Consider the following 22,823-nt stretch of genomic DNA (forward strand, 5'->3'; position numbering starts at 1 on the left):
TAATAGTCACATGTAAATGGTGGCTAAGAATTAACATGCAAATAAAGGTATGTATGTATGTATAGGGCCATTTTTTTTTTTTTTGCAAAAATATATTTAGACCAACAGAGAGTTAAAACTTTGTAACATTGTCATTGTTTATTTTAGGCACATGACTACTGTCAGTGCACCAATCATAGCCATCCAGTGCAAAAGAAACACATCCTGAATGACCCCTTCTAAATAGGGCAATAGCTTATTTTGCAGATGGCTGCCAATTACAAGAGAGCAATTGCTAGTGTAGGCATACCTTTTTTGCAGTCTAATGACTAATGAGCAACATTTTTTTCTCTGAAAAATACATGCCCTAGGTATGTATGTAAAGTCAATAATAAGATATTTAAAAAAAAATGTAATTCAGTACACAGGCAACATCAGTTTTTTATTCAACCGTCAATCAATTCATTCCCAGAAACTGCACAAACAAAAAGGCAGTTCACATGTCAAAAACAGGCAATCCAGAATAAAGACAAAAAATTAAGCTCAAGTTTTAGTGTATTTAATTATAAGTATCAAAAGTACTATCAACCTCTCCAATCTTCAATCTTAGTTAAAACGGAAACAAAGAGGCAGGACAAATATAGGTGCATTCCAGCTAACTGAAGACTTTAAAACTTAAATAAGTTTTACAGTAAAACTCTAAGACTTTTTCAAGGAACTGTCATCAAAAACTGTCTTAAATAGGAAAACTTCTAACATGGGAAAAAGAAAATTTTTTCTCAGCCATAGTTTGTTAAAAGTAAATATTTATAAATTGACAATTATTAAAATTAAGGCCCGGACCTATAAAACAACAGAAGAAGTTTAAATCTCTAACAGAAAAAATTAAATACCCTAGGCCCAAGACAGAATATGCAGGTCGCATGCATTCATTTGGTTAGCTATTGATATCAATATTTGACTATATGCACACACTTTACACAGTAAGCCTATAAAAATATGTTTTTTAGTTCGAATCTAATTCAAATACCAAATTATTCTCCAATACATATATAAAATTTGAATAATAAGAATGAGATAATTAGAATCCCATAAAATCATTTTTCATCACACCACAACATGGCATATACAAATTTATTTAGTAAATTAGAACATTTTTGGCATTCAAAATTTAAAGTTTTCTTTTTGATTTTTGGATTATTAACATTTAAATAAAAAGTCTGTCATATCACTAAATATCAGCTAATTAAAATTTTTGTGGAGAAATGCAAGCTGCTCTAAATTTTTGGGGAGTAGAGACTCTTCTTCAAAGTCACAATGTTGCCAGCTGGTGAGATAAGTCTCTCACTGCACATCTGTGTGGCAGGTACAGACAAGTACCGTATTTTCTTGCCACCCAGTGTGTGTGTGTGTGCTTGGGTTAAACAGGTAGACATTTTCCCCCCCTCCTAGTTTGACTTATTTTTGGAACACGCTGACAAGATAATTGCCTATGCTGTCACTATGCTAGGAGTGTGTGGGCCTGTATCCGGTCCATTCACCTTGTATTATCCACCACCAGAAAAAAATGTGGTCAAACCTTGTTAGGTTTTAGGAGTCTTTACGAGTATGCAGCCAGATGTTTTCCGTAAGATCCATACAAATGTCTTTCTCTTTGCCGCCGCCACGTTTTGAACGAAACTAATCATACAGCCGGCGTGCCATGTTTATACCATCTGATCCCCTGGATACTGACAACTGTAACACCCACATGGTGTGATTTCTAAGGGCCATGCATTTACTGATAGTTTTAGTCTATTTTTAAGGACCTTATGAACTCTCTTCTCCGTAAAATAAAATTACTGTGTTAAATCCTGCTTTACTGTCATTTCAAAATTTACGTGGCTGGAAGAAGTGGGAAAATCTTAGGGCTGGGCCGATGCCGATTCCGATTCTTAAGTATCGGCCGATATTCAGAGTATCGGCATCGGCCGCATCTGTAAAATAATTGCCGATACTTCGCGCCGATACCTCAGTCCAAGTTCTTAAACTGTGTTACAGCAAATTCTCTCTAGTACGTCCCTCTTGTTAACGTACAATCCAGTATAACGTATAAAGCCACCGGTCTTGAAACGCCATGCAAATTAATAGGCATAATAAATATATAACGTACGTTTTTCAAAGCCCTGGACTGTAATTTCTCGTTAATACGTATATTTTTGCCGATATTATTATTCAAACTATTAAACATTTTCTCATTTAATTCACAATTCTATAGCTTTGTTTAACAACAGGTCTGATGGAAATTGTTTACAGACGTTTTCTTTATTTCGTTGAGTAAAATGGCAGGTGCAGTGCTGGTAACCGTGCGGATAGAAATTTCATTCGTATAAAAAAATGTCCGTTTTTTTGTGCGATTGGTGTAGCAACATAACATTTATGCGGAATAATAAAGAATTATAAATAAAAAACGCTTAACTTTTTCAACTAAGAAAAAACGATTCGATAATATTTATCCTACAAAATGCGTATTTTCGCGTTTGAATTTGTAGCAATGGATATTGGCCGATGGCGGCCATATCTGGCTAGGTACATAAAACGTGGATTTTACGATGGCCAACGACTGACTACTAATGCGTTTATGATACCTACCGTTTGTTTTCTGTTTCGATGACCTAACCCATAATTTGTTTGTAAACATCATTTCAAATTAACATCTTTCGCAATTGTACACAAATGTAATACGTATACAACATTTATTTAACAGATCTAGTGGCACACAGTTTCCGACGCTAGTGAACATTTTGTGACGTTTCGTGAAGCTTGTTTAATGGCGACGTGACGACGTGAATAACTAGTTTATATTTTATATTTAGTGTATTACGGCAGCATATGTAGGTAGGCCTAACCGTAGAAATTATGAGTACCCAAAAGCGTGTGGGTATCAGCATTGCAAAGTTATGAAAGACATTTCTCAAAGGAAAGTTCAAACAAACATTCTTGACTATATGAAAAAAACTGTAGGTACTGTATGTTGAACAGTTGAACATTATTTTATAATTGGGTTTGAATATGTCCAGCTATTAGGGGAAGAAGTACACAAAAAATGCAAATCCTGCCAATTATTTCTCATGGACTGGTACTGTTCCAATGCATGTCAGTGCATTTGGCATGTCTAATTCAACTGTAACAAAAGGTTGTGCAGGATTTCAATTTTTGGTAAATATGTAGTGTACGGATTATCGTCAAAATTTTTTTTAAAAATCTGAAATAACTTCATTATATGCTCTTTTACGTCCTCTTTTCATTACAGCCTGCGGAGATAGGAAATTCCAAATACTTAATATGAAATTAAAAAATACTTTATAAGGAAAATATCCTTTCATAACACAAACATTTCTTTGGTTAGTATCGGCATCGAGTATCGGCAGTATCGGCCCATAAGAATCGCTATCGGTGGAATCGGTGAAAAGTGGTATCGGCCCAGCCCTAGAAAATCTTGACATAAATAACCCTGAAAATGACGAAATACCCGTAAAAATGTAGCCGCCCAATGAGAAACTCCGTGATCCAGAAATTTTTCCCAGATTTTTGGAATCCAGAACAGCCCTATTCATAAACAATTGAATTTTTTTTTTTTTTCCCCAAAATCAAATTGAATATGTATGAATAATAAACTATTAATTTTGATAGTCAAAAATTTGATTATTCACCCAGGCCTACTATAGTTATCAAAATTTAAAAAAAAACATGATGCCAACCAGCACAGGCTAAATTCTGATGCGTGCTTCTCAGGGGCGGTGGGAAAGATAAGTTGGAACGTTTGAAAATGTGTCTGAAATAAACATTTTAATTTACACAACCAACAACTTCGTATTGCTGTTAATTAAAAAAGTAAATGGTAATTTCTAATGAATAATGGAATAAAATTTTAAAAAAACCTCATTTTATATGGGAAACAAAAGTTTTTGGGTCACTTTTACATGGGCAATAACAAAGTACATTTTATGAAGAAAATGGTATAATCAAAAAGTTTCACAGTATTAGATGGGAAAACATTTTGTGTGGGAATGCCTTAATCGAGTTTTACTGTGTACCAATAAGTTACTAATTTATGAAATCACTTGTAATATGATAACAGTTGGAATAGGTGTACATCAGGATATCCTTAAGATAAAATGTTTATAGGTGTGTACTGAGATAGTGGTGAAAAGATAATAAAATTTTCAGATTAGCTGGAACATAAAAAATGGCAGTGGTATGCTGCATGCAAACGGGCACAATTTTCCACAACTCAAGTTTACTTTCCCTTACACATGAAAGAAGTACTCATATCAATAACACTGTGTGCCACAACCAACAAAAATAAACATCATTCAGAACTATAAAATTAATTTTTTTGAACATAAGCTTGCACAAAATCTTATTCCCTCATTTAACTCATGCCACCACCAATGAAAATGATAGAAACAGGTACGTATTATTCACTTTTCACTTGTGTGGTAAGAAATGCTATGGTTTTACCGTTGTAGTACATTATTCAACACTTCCTTTCACTCAGAAACCCAGTTTCTTGTGTAATTTTCCATTACTTTAACCATGGTGCCATAATGGTGTCCATGTGATCACTGCAAATGAGTTACCCTCAAACAAGGTTTTGAAATTAGGGCTGTGTACGTGCATTAGAAGTTATACTTCTGGCATGATTAAATGAAGCATAGAGAGAACCAACAAAGTCAAAGTATTCATCATCAATGCATTGTATGCTCAAACACAACTTTCTTGGCTGATGAATTATAAGAAACCTTGAAGAAAACCAAATTGCAGGAACTGTGTCTACTTTTTTTGAGCAACAAAAAAAAAAGTAGGCACTAGGCCTAGTAGCTGTAACTATTAATTCACTTTTAAAAATAAATTTCATGCTAAATCATATAGCTTGCATTTGAACAAAACTGGCCTTCATCCTGTTAAATTAATGTTGCATGGTGCGTGAACATTTTAATGCACACTAAAAACTCACCCTCATCATACCTAAAGAAGTATAACATCAAAACACGACAAAATGAAAAACTACCATATAAAAAAAAACAACTGAGATGCCCAAAAATTCAAAAACAGAATATAAAAAGTCAAAAAAAAAAAACTTTGAAACCCAGATATTTTTTTTTACAGCCGTGGACAACACGAAGGAATATTTTGTCGTGCGGAACGCAGTCTCGACACTCGCCCGCGGAGGGGGCGCGAAGCGGGGGCGGGGCGGGGGCGGAGCCCCTAGTGCAAGCTCTTGAGCAGCGCGTTGATCTTGTCCACGCACTCCTCGCGCTTCTTGCCCTGCGTCGCCTCGAGGTCGAGGAACTGCTGGCGGTTGATCTTGCCCGGGACCAGCTTCTCCACGTACACCGTCTGCTGCTGTGTGCACAGCTCCTTCAGCTGCCTGCAACCGTCCCGCACGACACGCCGGTCACCGATCAGCAGGGCCACTATCTACCGAGCAGCCAATATAATAGTATTCAAGCAAAAAAATTTTAATATGGATATTCGAACAAATTCTTTTTTTAGATACGTGTCGATATGCGACTACCAAATTTTAACTCCTAATGCAGGGAGTGCAATGGTGACAGTAGAGCGGGACGTCGGTAGAAATGGTCCGCCATTAAAAATATTGTATTTACCAGAATAAACCTCACATTTCTAATATTTATCTCATAAATAAGGATCAGATTTAAATGGGAAAATGTGATAAAACCAAAATAACACCGAAAAGCATGTTACTAAAACATTTAGCAACAAAATACATGCTAAATAATAGCATTAATCAACACTCAACCAAAGCTTTATTCAAATCACACATAAAGTAATCTGCTACTGTTTGAAATCCAAGGAAGTTATTTCCGTACAATATTAGTACCCAAGTGAAAAAATCAGAAAAATAATTTAATTTGTTTGATTGTGCATATCTTATTGCACCCATTTTTAACTGCAAATGCTCACCAATCTATATTTACTGTTTTTAATGTATCTGATTTAGACAAAATTATTAAAATTAATAAATTTAAAAAAAAAACTAAAATCTTCTGTTTTTAAAATGATATTGGACTAAAAATAAAACCATAAAATCCTGTCTCTACTCAAACACAGGCGAGAATGTCCTGAAACATTGGGCAAGAAATTTAGTGTTACCAGATTTTATTCCGGTAGTACACATTTTTATGTAGGTACCAAACTTATTGTTACGATACTACTTTCAAAGCAATTACTGCACTCTGACCTAATTCAATACATGCACATGATCAAAACCACACCATTTTAACAGTCTAAATAAAATTATTAATAGCGCCGAAAAAAAAAAATCACAGGCACTATTGCAAACAAGCACTTTATTCATCATTTCCACATACACCAAACAATCCAAGTTGATTCACTTCTGACAAGAAACGAACTTCGTCTACAATTGAAAAAACTAATATTAGACACAATTAAACCCGTAAGAGACTATTATTTGTTTAATGTGTGTGAAATACTAGTGTTGGCACATCTGGGTTTGACCATGAACTACATCAACCAAAATCTTCCCTCCCTCCATTATTTTTCTTTCTCCACTCCACTTACCCCCTCCATGAGTCACACCACTTCATTCTATTAAAACAAAAACTGTTGCAGATACAACAAAAAATTCAGAGACACATTTTTTTGTTATTCAAAATTTTATTTTCTACAACTTTTATTTTTTGCATTTTTTTCACTAGTGCACGTTTTTGAAATATGGTGTGAAATTAAGACTTTTGGGAAGTTTCAGGATATTAACTAACACTTAAATCTTCTATATTCTGTTATTACGAACACTCATCATAACAAGGATTTCTCTCATGCATTGTCAACTCTTGTAGTAGCAGGGTTCCAATGTATTTTTTACAGAAAACCTATATAAGAACTTTGATTTACTGAAGTCATGGATATAGATATTTAACAAAACTTAAAATATGGTCACAAGTTCTGTTTTAAAACTTGTTGCAACATTTATTATATTCAAAAAATATTTTTCGTTAGGGTCCAAAAATTAGGGGTGCAAAGTTTATTCAAAAATACGACTTATTCTGGTAAATACGGTAATTCTTTTTTATTCTGTTTATAAAGATAATCTGAAAAGCTATGAAAATGTGTGAAATGAATTAAAGTAACATGTATACAGTCAAACCTCATTAATCATTATTACAAACCTGAAGGGACCATAATTTTAGTACTTTGTAATAACAAGGGTTTGTATTGTATTAACCAAACTATTGGGATATCATGACAAAAAAATTGATTGAACTTTAAATGCCTATATTTACAACCATAAAGAAAATTAAAATTATATACACTGTTGGCAGTATAAGCTGGCTTCACTACATGCATAACAATTTGTAAACACTGAAGAAAACAAACACAATGCAATACTTACAGAATAAATCATAATACAAACTTAAATTTCAGTTTTCGTTCTCTCTCCATTGTCTATTTCTTCGATAATTTTAACTTTAACTTGCAATGTAAGGTCGTTGCGTTTACGTTTCGCAGTCATATTACAAAACAACTCACACTCAAAATTGAGGTTAAGACTAGGGATGGGGAATATTTACTGTACCGGTGACTTTGTCACTGCGACTGCAATGTCACGTGTCACGGTGGTGACTTTAGCTATAAGTAACAGGGCCAATGTCACGTCTCTTCGCACTTGTCGCTGCGATGCGTGTCACGGGTCACGTGTCGCTACGAGTGTGTCACCGCAGTGCGAGTCGCTGCGGCGTGGGTCACAGGTCGCTAAGAGTAACGGCGCGGTTGGCATGTCACGGGTCACGTGTCACTGCAGAGCGTGTCACTGGCGCAAGTCGCTGCGGGCGTGTCACTGCGGTGCGAGTCACAGGTCCCTAAGAGTAACGGCGCCGGGAAATTAATGGTGACTTGCCGCAGCAGCAACACGTGACACACGAGTACTTTCTCGGCGAGGTATGCGACACTGGTGTGTCCAGTTACTCTGTCCAAAATCATTAAATGATTCACAAATTTTGTGAATCTGAACTAAATGTCATTGTCCAAATTAAAAAAAAAAAAGCCAAACAAACACTGTTAATTTGGTGAAGTAGGATATTGCCAAGTTTTCGTGTTTTGCGTATTATTAAAAAATGTGATGATTAATGTTATATTTTAATAAAAAATATTTTATTTAAAAATATTTATAAATAATATAGAAGATATTTATTTCATGTGTGAAAATGCATAGTTAATAATTCCAATAAACTATGAACTAATTTGGTTTATCAATGATTACATGTTGTATGTCACATATATAAAAATATACAATTATTAGGAGATTATGTTACACTATATTTATTAATAAAAAAACTCCCGTTTTACATTTTAGCAACAAGGTCACTAACAGTGACAATGTCACGGTGACTTGACCCTGTGACTTTCATGTCACTGGTCACGGCGTGTCACAGGAACAAAATTTGTCACTGCTCCCATCACTAGTTAAGACACACATGCGTCAACAATGGAAAATATCAGAACTTTTTTTCCATAGATTGTTTAAACTTCTACGAATGTACACTTCCGACGACTAATATTAATAAGGTATAGAGTACTTTCCTTTTTCGTTTTCCGTTTACAACATGGTATCTTTTCTAGTTTAGTTACAAACATCGCCACTAGAGTTTAACATTTTATCTTGTTTTTCGACCATTTTGCGCTGTAGGATACATACATATATCTTTGGAGAAACTTTTGTTTACATGACGGTTATGAAGACGTGATTTACTTTAGACTTGGGCGGTGAAATTCGTATTAACCGTTTACTTATACACGTTAACAGCTACTTGAGGGATCAAAACAACTTCGTAATTCATATTAACCGTATTTCGTATTAAAAGTACTGAATAACATAGGAAAACATACTTTATTTTCTGGGACTGTGAAAGTACTTCGCATAAACGGGAATTTCGTACTAAGCAGATTCGTATTAATGAGGTTTGACTGTACAGAGTAGCTAATAATGAACACTTTCATATTGTAAATAGTGTTAATTCTCACTTGTCCAGCTTCTGCAACTCAGAAACCTTCTCAGCGACATCTGGGGCATCCGCCTTCAACTTCACCAGCAAGTCCGCGATGTGGCCCATCTCTGCCTTGTAGTCGGCATTGATACTTTTCATCGCACTCTGAAACAAAAAATTATTAAGTCAAAACATCCATGCTTAAGCAGACACTACAAATCTGTCTTCAAAACTAGGAATGTTTGCGAACAGGTAGTGTTTCGTGCATGATCACAAATTCAGAAAGTACATAAAAACAACCAAAATAAAAGCTCAAGATCAAGAAAAAGAGTTCTTAAGTTGGTATCTCATCCTTAAGCAGAAAGATCTTGCTAATCATTAATTCAAATCTGTTGATATTAAAAATAGTTTCGGTTCACACATACCGCAATGGTTTTATTTAGTGATGGGTCGATTCACCCTATTTCAGCATCAAGTCGAGTTCGAGTTAAACAAAGAAATTTATCTTCGAGTCGAGCTCGAGTCGAACTCATAGAAATTTGTCTTCGAGTCGAACTCGAGCCGAACTCATGGAAATTTGTCGAGATGAGTCAAACTTTGCGAGGTTCAAGTGGTAGAATGATGAGCGAAATAAATATGTTAAATATTTCTCAATATAATATAATATAATTATTGAAGGTTGCCCTACACATTTCGATTTTTGCCTTTTTTTATCTTCATACTGATGCTTTAAGTGAAAATGCACATCCAAGTGACGAATCAGGCTTGAAGTTGATGATGACTGAGTCTTGTAAATTTTTTTGTAGCACTTGCAAGTAGCTGTCTGATGATCAATTTTTTCAAAAAATTCCCAAATCTCTGCTTTTGATTTCTGTTCATCACTTGGTACGTCCCAGGCCCACTAATACTAAACCGTTTTTGATTAATATGACGCCGGCGACGCAAACATTACTTTCAAGTGAAACATAAATTTCAACAGCCTCAATTTTCCTTTTGGCCATGGAAAACTGGTTGGAGATTTCAATTATTGTTGATATTGATTTGTCAAAGTCACAACATTCCCTGGCTGTATGAAGACTTACGTAGGCCATTGGGCCAGAGTTAAAATGGCGTTTATCTAGTGTTTGTTTAGTAGTAAATATTATTTACATACTTCCAAAGCTGCCCAAATATTGACGATGTCCGTGGTCTTGTTCATGACTGAATCTAGACAACATTTTTTAATTCCGTTATAGTTAAATAAAGGTACTTTGTTGCAATTATTAGAAATATTAAGTGCATATTGAAGGATGGGATGCACTGTGCGGTTATACACGATCGAAAATAAATAATCTTCCCACTTCTTTTTCAGGGTTTTCAATGTTGGATCAGATGTTTTCCACTAGGTAGGCCTAAATAATATGTTTTATTTTGTTTTGTTTTATTTTATTTTAAAGTGCATGGTTTCGGATAAATACCTTCACAATTGGAAATTGTGCAACATTATGGTCGAGCCTAAAAACTAAACTTTGACGAGACTCGAGGACTCTATTTTAATCAACTCGGTTTTCGAGTCGAGTTAAGTTTTGCCAGCTTGACTCGACTCGACTCGCTCGATTTTTCGAGTCTCGACCCATCACTAGTTTTATTGTACCGTGTTTTATCGCATAATTGTAGCACTAATAATTAAAGGCGTCAAAATCTAGAAAAAAATTATTGTATAAATATTGCATGATTTTTTTACTACGCTGTTAGATTCTAAGCGCTTTTTGTACGTAGTAAATATGACCTTCCAAAGATCACAAAAGCAAGCACCATGCAACAGCAATCAGTTTGTCAGGCAGTGTGGTGATTATAATGGGAAAATAAAATAAAGTAATTAAAAACTTGTTTGAGATGTTTCCGAATAGTATGATTTAGTGATGGCCCGATATCCAAAAACCCGATACCGATTCCGATATTTCCAAATTTACCGATCCGATACCCGATACCCGATATTCCGATAATAGGCCTATCTCATTTCTAACACTGATTCTATAAAATTGTGGTTCTGGATTATTGTTAGAGACAATAATGAAAAATGTTAAATATTAATAAAACATACTTATGTGAATGTATATTATTTTTATTAATTGTAAAATATTGTCAATTCACATTAAATGAAATCTAATAATGAAATTATCATAATGGCCTACAAATAAGCTCTCTAAATTCAAGGTCTTAAAAAATTAAATTGTTTTTCAAGGCCAGATAAAGCAATATTCTACAGTATGCAAAAAACATATTGTAACTACAAGGAAACAAATTTCAGATTTTTGTGGAGAAATGTTAGCATTTGAATGTGTTCAGGTGAAAGGCGATTCCGTTTTTTGGTACAAATTCCACCTGCAGAGCTAAACAATCTTTTAGAATGAATTGAGGCAGGTGGAAAGCCAAGATATATTCTGGCTAACAATTTCAGTCTCGGAAAGGTAGAATTTGCCTTCCAGTATGCCAGTGGGCTGTCATTCAATGGTATGTTTGGTTCTGATAGATACTGTGCAACTTCATTTGATAAACTATTTTCAGTTTTTGAGGCTGTCGGTGAATCTTCAATCAACTGTGAACAAATAACTTGAAGAGCTGATTTAAATTTCTCTGTGGGCTCTTTAACTGGTAACTTTGGATCTGGGCAATTCTCAGGTCGGACACGTTCAGCCAGCCAGTCTACAGCCCTTTCTGCTGCGTGATGATCTTGAAACACCCTGGAAAAATATTTAAATTTTTATTTCAAGGCTTTCTATCTCTATACAAAAATCAACTTGATTTTAAAGTGTTTGTATAACTACCAACTATGTAGGTGGAAATATAAATTTTTAGTAGATACTCATTTGTGTAAAAATAAAATTTTGTTTATTAAACATTAAAGTCACTAAAAAATTACTGTAATTTGATTTTGAATTGAAACAGGTAACATCTTTTCATTAGGGCCTAAATGGTCAAGGCACTAACATACTGGCCGAGTATTATTGTATTTTGAACATTTGAACATCCTTACACCTACCCGTTTTTGTATCGTGGATCCAAAATTGTCGCAGCTGCATACACTTCGATGTTATATTCTACACCATCAAATCTACTGTGCAACGAATGCAGCATTTCAGTAATAGCAGATTTCAAACCAAACACTTTCTTTATCTTGAGTTTTTGGAGACCCCTGTCAAGACTGTTAACTAGAGGTATAACATCAGATATCATACAGTTTAATGAACTGAGAGACAAAGTCGCTTCCTTGAATAGTTTTAAGAGCTCGATGACCTCTTCGGCCAGGGTCCAGTCTGCTGGAGAAAAGTGAGTGTTAAGTCCAGGAATTTTATGAGTAATGTTTTGTAAATCTTCTTGCTGTTCAACTAGCCTTTCTAACATGTCAAAGCAAGAGTCCCATCTAGTTGGTTCTTCTTTGATGAGAGAGTGTTGTGGAAGGTTGTACTTCACCTGAGCCTCTTTCAAAATTTTTGTTGATGTAACAGACATGTGAAAATGTGACACAATTCGTTTTGCTGCTGAAGTCAAATTTTATGACAGCAGACTGATTCATGCACCCATCTTTCACAACCAAATGCAGTCTGTGTTGAACACAAGGAACATGAATAATACAATGTAGCAGAGAAACAGCATTTTTCATGTTCGCTGCACTGTCTGAAACAATGATTTTCACTTTTTCTTCAATACCCCATGCAGAAAGGGCTGCCCGAATGTTGTCGGCTATGAGCTCACCTGTGTGATTGGCACCGCAAAATGGCATCACTTCTAAAGACAGATGAATGAATTCCCACTCTTCATCTATGAAATGGGCAGTTATACTAATAAAGTCACCATCAGCACCAGACCTCCACAAATCTGTCGTAATTGCAACATGCCCAGCAGCTGACAATATGTCTTTAACTTTGGCTCTAACAGTTTCAAGTAACTCTGGAATTTGTTTACCCATAATGTCCTTCCTCCCCGGCAACAAATAGCGTGGCTGCAGGGTTTTGACAAACTGCAGAAAACCTTCATCTTCTACGATAGATGCTGGTTGCATATCGAGGCAAATCATTTTCACTAGTGACTTGTCTGCTTCAACACATCGTGGATCACTTCGTTTCCATGTTGTTTGCTTTGCTACAAAGAATCCCAAATCATGCTGCTTTAATTTTTTCTGAGGTGGTTCAGTGAACTGGCAAAAACTTGTTGAAGGTATAGAGAGAGAATCACATTTGTCAGAACCACCAACTTCTTTTTGATGATGCAGGGATAAGTGATTCCACAAATTTGATGTATTGAATGTCCTAGAAGATTTCCCACCACGCAATATTTCTTTACAGCAATAATTGCAAATTGCTTTTGCCTTATCATTGGTTTTTACTTGAAAATGTAACCAGATGTCACTTTTCAGCGGCATTTCGCATTGTAGGCCTACTCACAAAACAATAATGCTAATACTTATAACCCAGACAGCTCTATACTAACAACACAGGCGGGAGTGCAGCGTTGCCAACCGTACGGTCCTGACCGTACATGTACGGTAATTTCACTGTGTGTACGGACGTACGGTCCTGTCCTTGGATTGTACGCCATTTGTACGGTCCAATCAACACAAGTAGAATGTGGATTCTACCCAATAAAATATTTGACACAATTTTTTCAATAATATCTAACTAGTTTTGAAAATCTCAACATTTCATACACTTCCACGTAGGCCTATATTGGCTACCGTGCGGGGAATACGGTGCTTCGTAATTTTTTACCGAAGGGGAATGCCCGTACTATCTGGTTGGAGTTGGACGCTGATAAAAAAAGAGCCAGTCAGTGCGTGGCCGTTGCGTTTCTTGATTGTCGGAGTCGGTAAAAGCGCCGCGATAAAAACGTTTACGAGTGAATTGTGCACGGTGTAGCAAATCGGGTTTAATTATACACAGCAGAAATTAAGTTGGCGGGTATGACCCGACGTGTTATATTACTCAATAGACGACTTGGCCAAGAGCGTTTGTGCTCTGAATCATGGGTAGGAACAGATGATTTTGCACAAATTATGTCTGAAAACGTATGTAATAACATGAGCTGAATAGTTTTTATAGATTAGTTTATACATCTAATTCACTCTCATCAATAAATTTTAAAAGATTGCATAAGTTTTGTTACTAGGCATTTCATCCATAATAAACGTGTCAATGAAAATAACCCTTACTGCTGTTGACAATAAAGGAGTACTTCTGGCAGATTTCTCAGCGATTAAACATATGTTAATAATGGGCAGTAATTTCAAACTTGAATTTGGTGTTTATCTTATACTTTAGCTGGAGTCGTGTTACAAGCACGTAGCATTGATCCTACGGCAGAACGCGGCAGACGTGCGGTTGTTTGTGAAAAAAAAATGCTGTTTCTTCCCAGCATACAATCTGTTGTGACGTCACAAGTCGTTTATGTGACGTCACAAGTCGTTTATTCCATAACTGTGTTGGGTAAGAACAAGATTTTATTTCGTTTATTTCGTAATTCTATTTCAAGGAGAAATTAAATCATGAAGTCATTATTGTGCAATAGTTTTCTTTAATATAATTGTAAAAAAAATTAATGTACGGACCTGGATCGGGAAATACGGTCCAAATGACATTTTCGTGCGGACTTTTTTTGCTGAAGGGTTGGCAACCCAGCTTTTGTAAAACTTACGTAACGTCTTAGTATAGAACAGCAGTTGGCGACCATGAAACGACAGGGAAAGAAATAATGCCTGTTATACCAAGCAGCAACTTTATTTTTCTTCATGTTTACTTACGGCTACACCACTTATTAAATTAAATATCGTAATTATTTTCCTTTATGTTTTCAATTTATGTACACTTAGTGAACTTCGAAATTTCATCAAGCGAAAACATTTTGCGAATATCTGAACCGAATAAATATGCACTAATGACTGGGATTTGTGTACACATGGAAGAATTGTACCGTCGGGATGCATTGCAGTATCAGAAAGAAGAAATAGGCTTGAAATTGTTTCAGTGGAAAAAAATGCTTGAAATTACTAGGTAATATGGTGACGTGAAGAAAGAAAAATTACGCCCGCGGAAAATAAGCTTGGAATTACGGTTAAGGTTATGTGAGGTTATGTGAGAAGTATTATTGGCGAGAGCAAACATCGGTTATCAAAATATCGGAAGTATTTACCGATGTCCGATATTGAAAAATGTGCCGATATTACCGATCTCCGATATCGAATATCGGGCCATCACTAGTATGATTTCTAGTTCAATACGTTAAATGTTTCGGTCCCGCCATTTCCTCCATAAAATGTATGTTCTTTTGCTCATGTAAGATACCCATAAACTTATTTTCCCGTATAAAATTATGTATATAAAAGTTAAAATCCATTTGTCCTTAGGATATTAGAGCTTACTTATTTAATTAACCGAAAAATGATCATTGCTACTGTGCAGCGCATATAAAATACATGGTTGAAAAGCAAAACTTGACAATGCTGCATGGCAAACGTTCTGTAAAGATCTAAGGTTGGTTCACCTGCTTTTGCTTAATGGACAATGGACATCTTGCATAAAGTTGCATGTTTCTGTGAAAAAGATGTAGCAATGATTACCACAAGTATGTTGCGATCATCTGCAGTGCTTAAAAACTTAAGAATGCTCAGGAAATGGAAAATTGTGATGCGGGAAGAAAGAATGCTGGTGAAGAAAGTTGGTTATGTGGTATTGCAATAACAATTTTATTTGAAAGGTAAGAAAATGTTCCATGTGCCTCCTCAGCAATTTCCCAGTTTATTCTGTTGATAAATTTTGTAACATAGCATATAAATTGATCATTCGTGTCCAAGATATTAAAAGCACTTTCACTGCATCAAGGTAAAAATGTTATCATTTCCAGTGTGTATACGTCAATGAATTACTGTTCCAAGGCTGCCAGATAGACGCTAACTAGACAGCCCAGCATGCCAGCTTGCCACATTCCAAGGGAAATGCTAACCACGCCACCCCTTTCAGCAGGTATGCTAATTATTTAGTAACATGTATACATTGTAATTAATAAATAAAATCTAATTAATTAACTTCGGCTATACTTTCTGGACCTGTAATTCCCACTTGTAAAATCATTTTACTGGCTGGAATTTTTTTAGACGCGTGTATTAAAATTAAGATTTACACCAGAAATATTTAAACACTTAACAGTGCTGTAGCAGACTTAAACAACAGTACCGAGAATACATTTAGTTTTACAGAAAATCTAAAAAGGCAATTAACAATTCTGAATAATTACCAAGAAGAGAATAAACATTTTATGAAAAATTTGAACATGGACACAAGTTCTGTTTTTAAAAGTTTGGTGGGGAGCATTATTCCGAACAGCGAATATTTTTTTGATGATGGTCTCAGTATTAGGGGGTGTGATGCTTATTCGAGGGCTGCCAGACGTGTTGATTGATACCTGGAAGGCGCTGACATCCTTGCTGGTCTTCAGCTTGGCCAGCAGGTCGTCGAAGCGGGAGTACGTGAGCGCTCGCTTGTCCTGGTGAGCCATGAGCTTCTCCACGTACCCGGACACTCGCAGCTTGCTCTCCACGCCTTCGTCCTGCCAACACCACAGAGCCTCGCGAGGCCTCGCCCTGCTGCAGCACACTCCACTTGCATGCGCCCAACTACTAGGCCTGTGCGGACATTCGAATTTACAAATAGGTACTATAAAAACAAATGCTGACAAGATTGACAAAGATTCCAACAACCATCCGATTAGAAAATACAGCAGCTTTAAAACTCACTTTTTCCAACTGTATATTCCAAATTTGATTACAACTTCATGGTTTTGAAGGAAAAAACCTGACAACAAAATATTTCCTCACTATCAATGTTGCCCAAAATTAACAAAGTCACCCCAATTGACGGTAGCAATAGTTCATCACTCGTATTCAATTTGAACTCAATAAAACTCACTTAAGAAAATTTCCTAAATACAAATTTTTTAAGAAAATTAGCACCGGATCTATAAATATGTACATACAATTTTACACTTCCAATATAATTTCCCCAATAATAAATCTAAATTTATAAGTACCTGCAAAATTTTCTTAACATTAATTTACTGTACTAACACTTAGAAGTAACGAATATTTCTTTAATTAAAAATATTTGATACTTCATACATCGTGAGTATATCATACAATAGCGACCAGCCTTGGCTTCGCTTGAATGCAGTCTATAATGTGGCGTCATTTAAATATAATAAGTACTTATAAGCACCAAGACCTCGTAAGTGTCGAGTGTTTTCAAATGTTATTTACAGATAAATAAAAAGCACATAGGATGTGCTGACAGCACCAAAATTCTACTTATCTATCTAATTGTAATTATAAATTAGGATGGTATACCAGATGAAAAGGAAAAAAATAATTAGGTACCTATTAAAATATATCGTGCTGAAAGCACAGTTTGATAAAAGTATACATGATAGCATGATAGGGTGTACAGGTCAATATTGATAATGATAACATATTTAATTGGATAAGGTTTAATAGTATGTGTGTCAAAATAACTTTACAAAAAACTCATTAATTTTGAATGTCAGCATAAGCCACATGAACACCCTAAATGCCTTAACTGCTTGATTAGAAAACATCAAGATTTCTCTAATATCATTACATTTAATACAAATGTATTATAGTATGTATTATACACATAAACTTTCTAGATGAAATTCTCTAAATGATGGTAAAAATTGCATCAAAATCCATTGTGTACTTTATAAGAAATAAGCGAAAAGACAAACAAATGCGAATAGTGACTTTGTTTTATACTATTTAAAGTACAACGTACTCTGTTGAGGATAAGCCATTTGCCAGATATAAATACATAGTTTTTATTATATTCAAACCCTAAATTTATGAGGAAAAAAACTGTTGGCAATTATTTTTTTAACTATTTACTATATTGACTATTTCTGTGCATTCAGGTCTGCGTAATGAAAATATCTAGCTGACAATATCTACTCCATCAAATTCTGTAAAGTCTTTCAGATTCTATTAATATTTATATATTCTCATCATTCATGCATGATGCGACCTTCCCTATCCTTTTAAAGAACCAACCTAGCATTTTCCTGGCGTGATTTTGGGAAACCGTAGAAAACATACATCAAAGCTGGATTCTGAAGCTTCCCTAATGCTAGTTCTATTGTGCAAACTGTGAAGGTATCTGTAGTAAAAATCAGAACAAGGACACCAACAAACACGCAGACAAATTTATGTACGAAGAACAGAAAGGCACGGTAGCCACAGACATGACCACAGGGTCGTTTTGGTATGCACCTGCTGTTTGAAAGTTCCGTGCAATAAATATGAAGCATGGAGTAGGCAAAGATACATAATAATTAGGGACAAGATTATACGGTTAATTGCGATAAAATGAAATAACACCGTAAAGCGTACCAATACACCATATAACAGACATGAAAGTTAATGTACAATTTAGCCCAAAAATGCAAATAAATATATGAAAACAGCAATTTGAAAATAAAAACTTACCTCAAATTACAACAATTTTTACACCTCTTTTATAAGTTTTTAAGTTAATGACACTGGCACATATTTCAGACACAAAAATTTTCCAGTATATTTTCCTGGGTAGTGATGTTCTAGACATGCTTATTGTTATTACTACTGATTTGTTGAACAAGAGCATTATGGCTGTGTCAGTCAGAACAAGACTATTTTTGTGAAATCAGTACTAAGAAATATTTTAGTTTCATATGTGTTGAAAAAGCACATTATTTTAATGAATGAAAACAAAAACTCCAAAATCTCCTGTTTCAAAAACAAAATTCATCTTAAAATAAAACCATAAAATTTAGTCCCTAATAATAATGAATTTCCATTGCAAATACCTCAGATTCTGAATGTGAAGATGATCTATCGGAAAATGGCCTCGCAAACTTGCAATATGCTTAGCTATGTAAGGCATTCACTGCACATGTTACTACCGTGTTTTCTTGCATAATCGTCACACATTTTATTCTAAAATCAAGCTTGAAAAGTAGGGGTGCGACGATTATGTGGGAAAAAAAATTTTTGTTAAGTAAAGATATTCACGAAAACAAAACCCATTCGTGGAAAGTACGTTTATTTAAAAAGTGAAGTTTAAAGGAGCACGCCAAACTATTTAAATTAATAATTCATGCAACAAAAACCTTTCTTCAACTTTAAATAAAAAAAACAAAATCTGTGACACGAAAGTAAGCTACTTGAATCTGACGTGAACTAAGGCGTAACTGTCGTAGTACGCGCTTGCCACAAAAGGTGCGGGCCAACAAATGTAGTTAACTTGGTACTTGACAGAGAGCGCGTGTTGCATGCAATCGGCGAAGTATCGATATTCGACTACGCGCACGCGCTCTATAAGGACAGCAACATAACCAAACACGAATGATGCCAACTAGCACTGGCTACATGTTTATATACAGTACACCACAGCGACGCAGACAATCAGATAAAGGTTATAACGTTTAAAAACTTCTTTAAAAGAAAATTTACACCTCAGACAAATTCGTATTTCCGTTAATTAAATAAGTGGTAATGTCCAAATAAATATTAGATTTCTACTTTAAAATACATATTTTTATACGGAAAAGATACCTACACCGGTACACAGCGGCGACACAGACGATTAGATAAAGGGAATAACATTTAAAAACGTCTTTATAAGAAAATTTACACGTCAGACAACTTCATATTTCCGTTAATTAAATAAGTAAGTGGTAATGTCAGAATAAATATTAGATTTCTACTTTAAAATACTTCGTTTTATACGAAAAAGATACCTACACAAAGCGCTCTGCATCTAATAGCGGGACCAAAAACACTCATGCTACATTTACGCTAAAAGTTTTTTAATCCCAATTTTGACGGCCTAAAATATGGGTGCGACGATTATGCAAGTGCGACGATTATGCGATAAAAGAGGGTATTTTCCCTTTGTTTTATTTGTTACTTTTCACTGCTCAAGAGAATTTCTTGAAACAATCATCCCTGGAACATTTATGCTGAGGCTGGGTCACGCAACTTAATAAATCTCCCGGAAACAGAACCATCCACTTCCAGACGACGACGGCGGGATCTCTCACCTTGGTGATGGAGAAGTCGAGCCGCACGTAGATGATGACCAGCAGGAACAGCAGGTAGAAGGCTATGACCACGAGCAGAGGCTCTTGCAGCATGAGGATGCGCGGGAAGTTGTACTGCAACTGCAACACGCACGGAACAAACTGTACGGTATACCATCTGACAGGGGTGAACACCGTCTTCTGGACAGCACAGCTATTAAACTTAAAACGTAAAAATTAGATACCTATATTACAAAGACATCCCGAGAATGATAGGAGCCAGATCCATTAAAATTAAAAATAACCAGCATTTAAGCTCTCTTATTACTATAGATTACAAATTATAACAATGTTTTTGATAGGTTGTGCATATACTTTATCATGAGTGTTTTAAGATGTATCAATATAATTAAGCAAACAACAAACTAACATTAACTTTTGAATACACTTATGATTGCAGGTACCACAGAAAATACACTTATGTTTCTATCATCTTGGAGTGCACGAGAACCTAATGTAGTGTAATGCTTCGGGATATTCAAATCAAGCCATGGGTTGGTGGAGTTCTTTTTTTTATTCTTATTCACCACGGAACACAAACATATTAAGCTTCATCATCACTCTTCTCCACCATTTTTATATCCCTCCTTTGTTTTCCAAAACAAAACAAATAAAAAAAACACATCTGGCCATACCAACCTTCTCAATCTAAATTCTCAACACAAATAAAAATACCTTCCAGGTAAAAACATAACACATCAAAAAAAACCTTAGCCCGGGATTGCAAACACTTTACAGTAGATATCAAGTCAAACCATGCAATAAATTTAGTATTTTTGAGTTGAGTAAAAAGAACTTTTTTTTTATTTCCTCTCCAGCTTAACAGGAAATAGTGGCATAGAAGTACATATTGTACGTAAATGTATTACGAGGGTTTTTGAATTACTATCCTAGTACTAATCACATTATAGCCTGCAGTACTTATCTATAGAAACATTATTTTAAAAATATTTTACTTCAACAAACACTGTTTATTTCATGTATGTTAGTCATTACAATATTCTTAACAATATATCATAAACTAGAATTAATGAAAAAAGAACTAAATCTTTGAACTTTGTCATGAAGCAAAAGAAACTAATACAGTATATGTGAACATTTTGAACAGTTTTGTAGTAATATAGTTAACTCGGCACTAGACAGAGCACGCGCATTGCATACAATTGACAAGATATCGATATTCAAATATGTGCACACGCTCTATAAGGGAATCAACATAACCAAACATGAATGATGCCAACTAGCGCTGGGCTGGCTACATTTTTATAAGCAGAACACAGCATCGACAAAGACAAACAGATAAAGATCATAATGATTGAAAACATTATTAAAAGAAAATTTATACAACAGACATGTTCATATAACTGTTAATTAGATAGCCAAAGTAAGCTGTAATATCCTAATGAATTTTAGATTTAAACTTTAAAATACATTATTTTATACAGAATAACTACCTATACTAAGTGCTTGGAATATAACAGTGGGACCAAAAACATCATGCAACGTTTATGAGAGAATTCTTTTTCTCCAAATTTTGACCCCCTCAAATAACGGTTGGACAATTATGTGATAAAACACGGTAGTATTATAATACATCAGCCATATGTTGTATTTAACTTACTGCTGTTGTTACCAAGGAAGAGATTCACTTAGAATTTGGTCTCATTTTGTACCTTTAACCGGTATAAGAAAATTGGTTCAAGTGGGCTTGTCTCATGCTTTCGCATTCATACCTAACTTCTGCACTAATTTTGAGCAGTTAAAAGTTTTGGCTTGGGTTGTGGGAGCGGACACGTCACCCACACCCGCTCCCGTGGTTGCGGTGTCTGAAATAAGGCTCCACACGCCGGTGCGTCTCCGCTACCTCAAAGTCCTGTATGTGGCTCTCGACCACGTTGGTCTTCCTGAGCGTGACGACGGGCCGGCCCTTGGTGTCGAGGTACGTGAAGTGAAGGGTGTCGGGCAGGCGCTCCACCGGGTACGGCGTCGCCAGCTGGATGTCGTGGGAGCCCTCCGGCAGGATGACCCGCGTCGTAACCACCTCCGCGTACATGTCGTCAAACACGTGGTCCACGAGCCGCATCTTCAGGAGGTAGTCGTCCCCTGCGGAAACGCACCGCAGCCGGGATTCACAATCCTGGTTGAAGCATCTTCAGCGGGTGGGTTGTGGCGCAATTAAAAATTGTGCGGTAACATTACGAATCCCACATGTGAGTCAAAGATTCCTTGAACATGTTGTGCCTGAAATATTTTCCAAAACCTCCCATACTTTGACACACTTATTTAACAATGATTAGTAGGGGTGGGCGAATATAGATATTTTCGTTTCGAAGCGAATTCGAAGCAAATTTTTATAAATATTCCCGAATTCGAATCGAATATCGAATACTAGGCCAAATCAAAGAATTTATTAAATGCAAACACCAAACAACAGTAAACTAGCTATGTTTAGGCAAATGCTTCTGGAAAGCACATTTCAGGGACAACTGATTTTCTTTTTTTTTTTCTCTGTGACAGATTTTTCATGACTTTTTAGTTGTTTTAATTGTACAGGGTGCTGTTTCAGATAATTTTGTAGAGTTGTAGTAGTACCTGTTGGAATTTTGTATGTTTTTGACATGCTTTGCAAGTTGCTTCTTTCCCATTGGCACTCTTGGTAAAAAAAAAAAACAACCA

The 22,823-nt window shown here is 35.5% G+C and overlaps 1 protein-coding gene across 1 annotated transcript in view; it reads right to left on the reverse strand.

The window, feature by feature from the left end:
* Window positions 1-395: 395 nt before the first annotated feature.
* The window catches only part of LOC134538700 (dolichyl-diphosphooligosaccharide--protein glycosyltransferase subunit 1), a 35,900-nt gene continuing 13,472 nt past the window's right edge, over window positions 396-22,823 (reverse strand). Inside the window, exons 6-10 of the mRNA XM_063380135.1 lie at window positions 22,012-22,250; window positions 20,109-20,228; window positions 16,425-16,568; window positions 9,028-9,155; window positions 396-5,392 (exon numbers count right to left, since the gene is read on the reverse strand). Coding sequence (XP_063236205.1) covers window positions 5,230-5,392; window positions 9,028-9,155; window positions 16,425-16,568; window positions 20,109-20,228; window positions 22,012-22,250 — 794 coding nt within the window. The 3' untranslated portion in view covers window positions 396-5,229. The remainder of the gene's footprint in view (window positions 5,393-9,027; window positions 9,156-16,424; window positions 16,569-20,108; window positions 20,229-22,011; window positions 22,251-22,823) is intronic.

The sequence above is a fragment of the Bacillus rossius genome, chromosome 14 (genome assembly GCF_032445375.1).
Source record: "Bacillus rossius redtenbacheri isolate Brsri chromosome 14, Brsri_v3, whole genome shotgun sequence".
In the NCBI taxonomy this organism is placed as follows: domain Eukaryota; kingdom Metazoa; phylum Arthropoda; class Insecta; order Phasmatodea; family Bacillidae; genus Bacillus; species Bacillus rossius.